Source organism: Synchiropus splendidus, chromosome 12 (assembly GCF_027744825.2).
Source record: "Synchiropus splendidus isolate RoL2022-P1 chromosome 12, RoL_Sspl_1.0, whole genome shotgun sequence".
Taxonomy (NCBI): domain Eukaryota; kingdom Metazoa; phylum Chordata; class Actinopteri; order Syngnathiformes; family Callionymidae; genus Synchiropus; species Synchiropus splendidus.
In genome coordinates, this window is record NC_071345.1 from 10,317,758 (window position 1) to 10,329,667 (window position 11,910).

Genomic DNA, 11,910 nt, shown 5'->3' on the forward strand with positions numbered 1-11,910 from the left:
CTGCAAGAATAAAGTCAGAATACTATGAGATTAATGTTCTGACAGTATAAAATTAAAGTCATAATTCCATTTTCATCTTGCCGCTGAATTGTGACGCTCAGACCCAGACACATGACACATCATGAGGACTCCAGGGTTCAGATTTGCTGAATACGTACACGTTGTATTTATTCAGCCATGTGCCTATTCAATTCTAGAGTCGTAGAAGTTGTTTCACAAATTCATATGGCAGAGGGATGTGTCAGTGCCTTTCTAGTCAGGAGTTTAAACTGTCTAATGTTCGAACCAGAAGTCTATTCGTGCTTAGATTCCACCTCTAGCGCCTCATCTGACGACAGAAAAAAGTTGTTTGGATTGAACCTGGGGGCTTCTTACGTAGATCTGTGGAACTTTGTTGAAGTTAAACAGCAGAATAAATGAGCAAATATATACACTTCTTAGGTCAAAATGTAGAGTTTCAATGAACAGAAAACACATTCCTCCAACATAATTATGAAAAGAAATTCCTCATTTAAAGGGGAATAACTTTGACACGGTGATAGTGAGCTGCCAACTTCAACAGGCTTTTTACGTGCAACCGGCAAAACCTGCATTAAACGACACGTTAGGATTCCAGCTCGCTGCTGGCTGAGGTGCCAACAGGAACTTATTCACAAGCTCCACCGACACATCAGAGTCACTTCACCACGATGGTTTCAGACCACAGTTTAAGCAGCGTGAACCTAAAGATTCTGGAAATCCCCCGACTTCAGTGGACCACTTGCTCCGACAAAAGCCTTCTGGCAAACACCAGAATTATTCTGAAGCCTCCCATAGCAGACTGTTTATCCGACAGAGTTGAATCGGTGTCTCTCGTGTTCAGTACTGCCATGTTGTGAAATCTACTCACTGTTTGGAAGCTCAAGATTGACTGACATGGATTATTTCTGGACTTAAACATGCAATCTTTTCTGGAATGGGAGACACGATCATGAGAAACAAATCACTTCTTATTCTCCACGCAGGTCAGGCGTAAACACAAAGAGAGTTTTGACCGTTTGCTACGAGAACAATGGTGGGACGTGTGTGTGTCCTGACATCGCCTCTGATCTCTGACAGAATTCCAAAATCCATACCTCTTTGACCTTCTCCCTGCGCTCATTGGCCTGGGGGTCGCTTGGTTTCCCACGTTCTCTGCCCAGAGCAGGCTTCAGCAGACACTTCTCAAACTTCTTGTGAGTATCCAAACTGGCAACTTGATCCGAGGAGGCGACTTTGTCCGACTCGGACTTGAGAGACAGATCCTCCTGAGCGTCCCCCCCTTCGGTCCCTTCGTGCGGGACAGGCGGCTTGCGGCTCTTCATCTTCGTGCTGGTCTCACCTTTCGTGGAGGTCATGCCCCGCGGGTGGTCCTGCTCTTTGGGCCGCTTCAAATGCTCTTTCGCGTCGTTCTCGGAGCCGACCGTCACCGGCTGCGTCTCCGTTTTGGACAGGAAGATGCGCTTGAGTCGCACCGAGTCCGGGAGGAAAAAAAGGGCCCCGAAGCAGAGCGTCACCAAACCGGAGAGGAAGAGCAAGAAGACGAACTTCTGGGACAGACGCAGACCCATGCCCGACGCAGACACGCCGGGTAACTTTCGGAACACCATTGGAACTTTTCGAAACCAGGTTCCTCAGCAGCACTGTCGGACGGTCCCCGCTGCTCAGCTGCGAGGGCTCGTGTGTGTCAAACGCAGATCTGAGGGACGGAAAACACACCCCCGTGACGCCGAGCTCCTCTTATCTCACCATCGATTGGATCCGCATGCACCCAAGGTTAGGCCCGTCTCTCAACTACAACGTGGAAACACGGGTTCCGTGCGGGAGATGTCTTCAAACGCCCGTCGAGTCATTGAGTAAATCCACAACTAAGTTGCGTCTCGCTGCATCGTTTCCACGTCAACACCGACGATAGAGAAGCTCCATCTTCCACCAGCTGTCTCTGATCACCCTGCTGGGTTTGGTCCTCACAGCCACAACCGTGGCTTCAATCCGGTGGAGCTCAGCCGGAGCGAGCGATTCATGTCGCCCGTGAGAGACGAACGAGCCGCTCCGCCGCCGCCGCTTCTTCCCTCCACTGGGGGGGAAAACAACTGGTCGGAGAGAGAGCAGAGGAAGGCGGGGTTTTTTTTGTCCCGTGCGAAGTTATATCATCCGCTGAAATACGTAAATCCACAATCCAAAGGTGAAGAGAGCCACGCCGCTTCCGCGTCGGTCGATGTCCGCCGCTGCTGCCGTCAGTCCGCCCGCCGAGCGTCGCGCTCTCCCCGCCTGCAGTGTGCGCTTGTGTCGCTCCGCCGTGGAAGAGAGGAGGAGAGCTGGAGATGGAAGGAGGGGGGGGAGACGAAACCTTGCTGCTAACAATCCGGTGGGCTGATTCTTGATGGATATTCACGGCAGTTTATCGGTTAAGCCGACTGACAAAGCGAGAGGACTGAAGTCGGAATATCATCCACCACCCCGGGGAGGATGAGAAGACGCCTCGAATGGACCCATGTACGCACAAAACACCGCCAAGAAGCGGGGTGTCAGCCACCCCGGTGCGTCCAAGCGGACAATTATATCTCAACATTACAATAGTTTAGGTATTGTCCTGGTGTTATTTGACAGCTTGTGACTTTCCTTTTTTTTTTTTTTTTTACCTTTGTGCTTTTATCTATGCTGATGCTTTGTGAATGTTGTTGATGTTTGTTGTGTTTCTTTTATGTCCTGACTGTGGCTGAATTTCACTGTGGGATAAGTAAAGTGGTCTATAAAAGTTGTCGAATCTCAGGGGTGTTTGAGATAATATTTTTTTCATATTGTTCAAGCTCGATTATTCTCAACACTGTTTTTAAATTGCCAGGTTTTTGTCGTTTGAAAACAAGACACTTAAACAGTTTGAAATTAAACAACGCCAATAAGTGTGTATATATATATATATATATATATATATATATATATATATATAACAAGGGGTTTAAGAACAATCTACATTCAACAAATGTAGATACATGTGATAATATACTACAAAATAAAGTAAATAAACAACAATCTGAAGTTGCAGGAACTGATGTGATGCCGTGTTGAACATACATACACACACATACAGTCTAGTAGATCGGTAATTTAAGTATCCGACACTACGAGAGTGCTCTCTACAGCGCCGATATATTTTGCACTGCCACGTCTTCGTCGTCATCAGTCAGCTTCAGAACACAGCGACCCCTAGTGGTTAAAGGGAAGAGGTGCATCCAATCGTCGGCAAGTGAGTTTAATCGGGAAACTGTGACGCCCGACAATCGAGACTGACCAGAAATGTTCTATGAATATTTATTGAGGTCAATTAATCGCCATTAAACTTATCATCCTGGAATACAGAAATCTTATATAATGCCAGTGGTGTGGTTCATTCTGAAGTCATTGTTACACGACCACACACTAACAGGATACTGGTCTGTATATTTTAACTTGGATGACCACAAAATGTACACATAGTTTATCAAGTCTTCAAAATTGAAAACTAATATTTATCTCTGACTTTACCAAACTCTTGGTTGGAGAAAAAGGTCTAATGATAATGTGTTATTTCTGTGGAAAGTTTCTGAAAAGATCAATATTTAGGCAGCGCTTCATTCAAAATATCCGCCACAAAGTCTGCAGAATTGCACCATCTAGTGTTTATTGTGGTTATTTTTGAAGGGTGAAGGGAAATAAAAACGTGGCAAAAACATACAATTATACACTTCACATTTAAAGAAGAAGCTGGTATTAAAAGGTTGTTTACCGATAATAGCAGCTGTGGATGTGACTATGTGTCGTGTAATCCAGTGAAGGCGCCATGTCGCTCAGCAACACATTACTCACTGAGGCCAGAGCAAACTATGGAGAATAAATTCTCACTCAGACACTGGCATCTTCAAAGTGCCGAGTGGATCATAGCGTTTCTGCTGGCGCCAAATCGGTTTATACATTCCAGCGTTGTGCTGAAATTGAACCGTTTTTTTATTTCATTGAGTCCCTGTGGAACCTTGAAAATTCCTTTTTTTTTTTTTAAGTGCTGTGTTATGAAAAACCTGCAAGGCGTTTCAACGTTTTGGAGATGTGGTGAAATTTAGAATCAGGTTGAGGCTGGAACATGATTGATGAGGAGCACAAACAAGAGTTGGGAGCTCATAAAGGAGCTGTGGATTGGTCTCGGGTGAACAGCGTCAAAGAGGAATAACTGAGATTGCTTTTGGAGAGTGTCTCTACATATGAGGTCTGGCTGAGAAACACCAGAGCCAGAGCGTGGGCGTAATCACTTCACCTGGACTTGGGCCTAACTTCTGCCCATCCCAGACGTATCCGTGAAAAGATTCCAAACAATTACAAAAGCATTTGTTCCACCGAAACTTTAAAGCCTACTGCAGAATTTGAGGCCATTTGTGAACTGAATCAGAAACTTGGCGTCAGTAAGAGGCCAAAAACCAACGTGGAACGATCTGCTACAAACCTGTACTATATATATATATATATATATATATATATATATATATATATATATAGAAAGAAAGCTGACAGTTTGGTTTAGAAATGATGTGAAGTTTCATTGAATTAGTTGTTCAAATCCAAACTTGAAAAAATGCCAACAAGAATGATTTTCATAAACAACTAAACTAAAATGTATTTATATGATATAAATATAATATATGTTTATTTTGCTAGTTCTGTTTTGCGTGAGAAAACCATTCCAATGTGCTAAAATGTCGCCTTGTTTTACCGACTCCACACTCCTTCTGTTTTACCGACTCCACACTCCTTCTGAGCCAAAATGCCAGCCTCACTACTGTTCGCCACATTCAATATCTCCATGCTTTGACCTATTTTACAGCCCGAGCATGAGCTCTAAGTATATGCAGGGGTTTCTTGGTTGCCACGGTGATGTATCTTAATCCAGTAAGCTGATTTAGAATTCAATGTTGGGTCAATAAAAGCTTGTTTAACAGTTTGCTCTTTGATACTTTCATGCATTTTTGTAACGCCCAGAGATTGTTTTGAACTTTGAGCGACGACAGGTGGTTGACTTTTTTTGCATACTGTTTGCATAAACAAGATTGAATCCGAGGAGGAGACACCAGGTTTTTCGAGGGTTTAAAGAAGATAGATGGGACAGCCAGCTGGCCATTACTGAAGAGCCTGCAAAGCAATATCCACCCGAGGCTAAAAGAAAGGCGTCAACACTTTCGATACCAGTCATTAATGACCCCACCCAAAAGCTTCTGCTTATCACCCAATATTGCCAAAGTGCATGCTCCGACTGAAATCAAAATAAAATAAGCCCCATATATTTTCCTGTCTTAAATGGCTGCCGCGAGTTGTTTTACGTTTTGGCTCGCTGTGCATGCTAAAAAGTCAGGGACGCGCTCACCCGCCGGGCTTTTTAAATGGGATCGACCAGTGAGGGAGGAGAAACGGTGGTGTGGAGTGAGAGAACTCGGGCAGGTGAAGACCAGTTGGGCTGCTGCATTCTGGATGAGTTACAGCTGTCTTATTACACAAGCAGGCAGAGCCAGACGGGGGAGTACAGACATGTTTATGAGAGGAACAGGAACCCAAACTGGTGCCATCTTCCTGGTTTGGAAAGGCACTTGCGGTACACTCTTGATGTGTTCTCACGCAAGGGAGTCAAATTACTTAGTGACTAAGTACATCTTCCACATGCTTGTACTTTGCTTCTTTATTTTAAATTGCAACTGCCACTTCCATTCTGCGATTAAATGCTGAATAAAATGTGTACTTTTACTCTGTTGCATTTACATCGTTGCTACTTGTCACCACAAATTATAGAGGAGAAACAAACTAAATGTTTACTTTACTAAAGTACTAAAAATACCTGAGGTAGTAGAGAGACAGACACTGTTTAATCTAACTCCAGATGAAGAGGAGCAGAGAAGAAGAGGGAAGCACACAGAGACTCTTCTGTAGTCAGAGGAAAAATGTGTAAAAAGTTTTTGTCTTCAAAAAATGTATGTGACACAGAAACTTCAAGGCGACTTAAGAAGAGAGGCTTCAAAGATTTGGAGTAATTGAGCATAATAAGACAAAGGTCATGACACAGCACACTACTGTTTGGGAAAATTTGGAAAGGGTGGAGACTCCTGTTCCTGAGTGTAGCTTCCACTTAAGTTGACATTTCTTGTCTAAAGTTGCTCTCTGGCAACATTCTGCCAAACAATTTACAAAAGTAACAGCTTATTGAGTCCGCAATTTATGGCCCTGAACCAAGTGTTAAGGGGCTTGCTACTCTCTTTATTAGTGCCTTGTCATCGCCAACCTTATAGCAGGCTTTAAAAAAATATTCACAAACCACTCTTGGACAAAATTGAGACGATAAAACAGAGTCAAATCTGGCAAGAAAGAAGAAGTAAATAGAAGTAAAAAGAATATATGAGCCAAGGCTTGAGCCAGTCTGTGAAAATGAGTTTCAAAATAAGAGATGAACACTATCAACCCGCCATGTGCATCAGCTTAATACAGAGCAATAAAGTCAAGTGAAACTGAGCTCTAAGCTTATGTGGAGCCCATAAAGTCAAAAATGCTTACAGTACTCCATATTGTTGTGCAGCCAAGGCGTGGTAGATGCAAACTAGCCATAAAGTTGCCAGTGACTTGCTACCAAATAATAGTTTTGGACTTTGAACTCCTTATTAAGTTCTGCATGTCACGGATTTCTCTGCATTTTGCAGGCAGTATTTTGTCCTTTGATCTTTTCTAAAGAAAGTTTACTAATATGGCTGCCTCACTGAAAAGAGCAAGTGCATTTGAACACACATGGACTACAAAAATGGCCGCTGTCAGAACGCTGCTAATTTTCTAGTTACAACTGACCAAAGATATGATGGAGGGTAGCACTAACCAAAACTGAAGCTGCGGAAATGTGTCATTACGTTATGACACTTGTGTATTTCTATAGTCGTGTCGCCTGCCTCGTGGAAGCCTGTCCAGATGTGTTACCAAAAAGCCGACTGTTTCAAAGGTCAGTTGAATCATACAGTTATTCATCACCTACTGTTAACTAGTTCAGGATATATGTCAATATTTTTCGCAGATTCACCCTCCAAGACAAAGTGATTTCACAGTGCCATGTTTGTGTCGCAACAGTTTCAAAGCTGCTGCCAGTCTGTTAGCACGCGCTGAAGACGCTTACACAGCAGTCGGGGTATTTATTTGAAACAAAACTTTTCAGTTCCTGAAATGTAGAAACAGCAAATTGATGACAAATTGTGTTTGAATAAAACACTGCAAACACAATCTTAGTGTGAGATTAGCACCTATTGTTTGGTGGCTGAGAAGTGCAAAACACATTTAGAAACTCTGAAACACATTTACAAACTGGGAAATGCACTTAAAAACTGAGGGGAAAATTGTTTGCTAAAGAAGGTTGTACATTTGTTTGAATGTTGATTATGGGTTTTGCTATTTGTAAATTTGTTTCAAAAGTTTGTAAATGTGTTTTGCACTTCTCAGCCACTGCATATATATATTAATCCACAGATGTCATATATCCCATGATCCTTTTTGTGTGCTGGGGTGAGCAGGATTATCTTACTTTTAAACTACTATCAAACGTGGACACGTTGTTCTTTGCAGCATGTGTTTGCGGCCGATAACCCTTAAAACATGGAGAAGCAAAACAGGTCCCCTGGGAGACTGGATTTGATCAAATTTGATTCTTGGTTATTTATCAAAAGCACAGCACGTCCACTTTGCGATGACTCAGCATCTGCGTATAATAAAGCCTGGATCCCGCCGGCGTGGCCTCATAACAACACTGAATTCATACTTAGGACAGCAGATGCATTATTCAAATGTTTATGGAGATTATTTTCAAAAGTGCTGCCGTATTTAACAACTTAATAGACACATCAAGCCTCTGTTTTTCAGACGGCAGAGTAATGCATGAGTCCAGCCATCGAAACTGCACCAAGCAGCGCGGACCGTTGACAGCATAGTTTATCAAAAGGATAGATGGGCGAGGAAGTCCAGTCCCCAACGGAAAATCAAAACACTGACAATTTCCCTGGAAAATGAGCAGTTTTGCATTCCGACTCCGTCGCTGGAGTTCTGTTTTTTTCCCCGCATATTTTGTCTCGAGCCTCCCAAACTCCTGTTGTCCAGATGCTGACTAGGATTTCAAAGCAAAAGCGTCATTCGGGATGGCTGCAGGTTCTTTAATAATGCAACGCTGACATTCGGCACGCCATCAGGCCGCTGCAGATCCTACATGTGCAAACACACAATAATTCATAAGCAGAGAAGAGGAAAGTGTCATGCGAGAGAATTCGCTTGCGTGGTAATAAAGTGCAAGCTTTGTTTCAAAGGCGGTTCATGAGATTTGCATGATCGGGCGTGACAAGAAGGAACAAGCCCACGATCATCATGACAGAGCAGAAATGTCGGATTAAAAAATGAATTTTGATTTATTTATTTCGCATGAAACAATTGGTGAGAGGAGCGACTGGAGCATCTCAATGCTAGTGCGAGTTTACCAGCGCTTATATCGTTCAACTATCAACTAGGTATCATGAAACACTACTGCAGGGTTAATAAGAGAGGCCACTTGGTGGCGCTCTTGGCTTGGAAATGATGCAAGGTTTCATTGAATTAGTTGTTCAAATCCAAACATTATACATCTGGAGGCCTCTGAAAATCAGGACACTGTTTCATGATGCCTCATCTACCCTTCACTACTATCAACTATTTTGGAATCAGCCCAACTGCTGTCTCTCTCTGTGAGGAGAAAAAAAAAAATAACAAAAGTTATACAATGCTTTTAATGGGATGAGGCGCAGTTTTAATGGTGGTATTCTGGAAACCATTGGATCCACAGAATTCATTGCAAAGGGACGAGGAACAACCTTGAGGTTCAACTGTTGCAGTGCAATATGAGACTCATGGAAGGACTGCTTTTTACCCATTAGCTCTCGGGCCTTGTATTTTTATACGGTGAGCCAGTGGGGTCCCATGGGCCTCGAGTTTGACAAGCCTTGTGCGGAGGTTTATTTTACTCCCTGGCCTAAATGAAGAATCATCAATCCAACTGCCACCTTTTGACGTTGGCATCAACCCAAACAACTATTTCCCACGGAAAAGAGAACTACGTCTAGTCATCCACAACGACTCCGCTTCCAAGCAGTGATGTTTTATTCATCAATTGAAACGCTCGAGGAAACGTCCATCTCTGTGGCCCGCTCTATTTTTTTTTTCTCCCCCAGACCCACTGGCGGGCTGAGACGTATGGGGCTGCGCCAGCGGGTCTTGATTAATAACGCCTCCGTGCTGACTATTTGTTTCTTTAAGCACCGCTGCGGAACGTTCTCTGGAAATCATGACCCTTGCTATAAATATCGGGGATAAGATTTGGGGACGGCGTGCGGGTTCTGGAGTGTGATGTGTCGGCAGACTGTGGCCGCAGCCCCTGTGTGATCCTTGATAAATTCTTTAGACGGGATGTGACATTGGCATTTTGGAGCTGCTGCATCTGACTCTGGACACTCTTCATCTCAAGTTTGTGAGAGTAGCTGAGATGCAGATAAACATATACTAGTACAGGTGACCCTTGCTGATGTGTCACTAGAAACCTGCCTCAAAACATCCGAAATCTTTAAAGATATAAGATGACTTGTGGTAAACTATAATATATTGTTAAAAGCAAGGATCTTCAGCAACATGTAGTTTTACAGAAACTGTAAACTGTTTGGTATATAAAAAATATTCAATAAAAACATGTTTATTTTATACAGAATTCAAAATCCTGAAAAGTCATTATTTACTGAGTAAGCATTTTTTTAAATTCAGACTTTTACTCTTAAATGTTCTTCACACTAAAATTAAATCATTTTCCCGTATTCTGTGATTTATATATATATATATATTTTTCATTTCAACTGTTTAAAAAGGCACAAGGGTGAAAAGAGAGCACTGAGGCGCATGAAGGTCAGATGATAAAGGACTTTATGAAAGCACAGGGAGGTTTTATGCTTCGTACGCTTCAAAGTCTCTTTTTTTCCCCATTTATACAACTGCGCCCTCATTTTATTTCAACTCTGAAACAAGGGCTTTGAGTATGCACCGTCTTTTAATCTGCAAAACCTTTTAGACTCCTGTCATTTTCCTCGACACGTCACTTCATCATCTTATCATTAAAAGATGCATTGGTTTGTCGAGGTGTGTGGGGGGGGTGATGATGGACAGGAAATGCTGACTCAGCCATTGCACTTTGGTGCATGGTGGTGAAATGGTTCAACGTTTCATTAAACTTTTACTGCGCGGGAGTCAGAACTACTAACCATTTACATCCAAATTGGAGTCAGTATTACTGTACTGTACACTTGCTAATAGCCAACTAACCTTAGCGGCTTAGGCTAAAACATCAACGCCGCTATGGTCAGTTCAGACGCTCGATTTACTCGCTATCTTCTTACGGCTTTAATAGGTTTTCAGGGTGTTGGGTTTAACCCTGGAACTTGGTGGAAGTGGCAGGAGAATCCACTACACACACTGTCACTGTGGGAGGAAACCGGAGTGTCATGGGGTCGTCCTCGCAACATTATTACCGCCCTTAGTTGGACATGGCCATTCAGATTTAATGGCTATTTGCTATTATGGTCAGGGAAAAGCAATTGTTCTGAAAACACAGCGAGGCCCGGAGCATCTTCAGGCGGTGTATGGGATGGACCACACGCCGTTAAGCAGATGGAATGGTGCCTCAACATGGTGATCAACCCTGCCAGAGAGCATCCAGGAGTTAAAGTAGAAATAAAGAAATGACAGCAGCGACAGCGAGTGGGGCTGATATACAACTACACAGCGCCCTCTGCAGGCGCGGGGGAGCATCGCAACAATAATTAAAATAATTAAAAAGAAATGGAACGCTTTAGCTTCAAAACACACTTTTAAATTGTGAAGTGTTGGCCCCGCGCTATTTTAAAATGAATTGAAACTTCACATGAAGGATTCAGCGACACTTTTGACCACACACTTTATATTTATATTTTTCATCGTTGCCAAGCACATAACTGTTGGTTGATGCACATTTTTGTTGGGAATAAATAAATCTATCTTCCTGGATACGTAATTGTCTCTTAAGAGAGGCAATTCTGATTTATTCGTTAGTTACAACAAATAAAAGCCAATATAGAAGTAGAACATATGCTAGGCAAACAACCTGCTTGACATATACAGTGAAGCCTCATGTCTCACGGAGCTTACACTCCAAAAAGAACCCGCGATAGGTGAAATCCGTGACGTAGTCAGCTTTATTTTTTACAGTTACTATGCAATACTGACCTACGTATACAATGAAACCAAAGACCAAAACCTGTTTTCAGGCTCAAACATTAAAAAAAAAAAAAAAACTTATGTGTTTTCAACAATGCTAGTTTTGGGAAAAACTGTAAAATAATGTTCTTAATAGTCACTACGAGGTTGGACACATTGTGACTTATTGTTGACGCGTATTTCACCGTTCCTCTAGCTTTGCCTCTTCGTCACGCCGCTCCACTGTGGCCTCTTTTTCTGCTGAAGGCTGTGGTGCAGGAGTCTCCTCTTCTTCGCTGTCATGAATGTCATCGCTGTCAGCAAAGGTTTCATAAAGTTTTGTGCGGATAACGTTGGTATCCAGCGGAGTGTTCTTTTTCCTGCAGTCGTTGATCCACAAAGCTAAAGCAGACTCCATCCTTACAATGGCCTTGTTGCAGACAGTTACAACCATTTTTGCATCCTTGTTAAAACTTCTTGCTGCCGTCCTCCTCATGTTATTTTCCTCCTTCTTTATGGAACAAACCGAAGATTCATTTAGTCCGTCATGGCGCCCAACATAGCTGCTACCTTCCTTCAGCATGTCCAGAAGTTTAACTTTTTCTGCGATGT

General features: G+C 42.8%; 1 protein-coding gene across 2 annotated transcripts in view; it reads right to left on the minus strand.

The window, feature by feature from the left end:
- The window catches only part of LOC128767901 (mannosyl-oligosaccharide 1,2-alpha-mannosidase IA), a 151,274-nt gene extending 148,804 nt beyond the window's left edge, over window positions 1–2,470 (minus strand). Inside the window, exon 1 of one of the 2 annotated variants that reach the window (XM_053880263.1) lies at window positions 1,116–2,470. In XM_053880263.1, the coding sequence (XP_053736238.1) occupies window positions 1,116–1,628 (513 nt within the window). In that variant the 5' untranslated portion in view covers window positions 1,629–2,470. The remainder of the gene's footprint in view (window positions 1–1,115) is intronic. The other variant, XM_053880264.1, reaches the window with a different exon arrangement.
- Window positions 2,471–11,910: the final 9,440 nt, after the last annotated feature.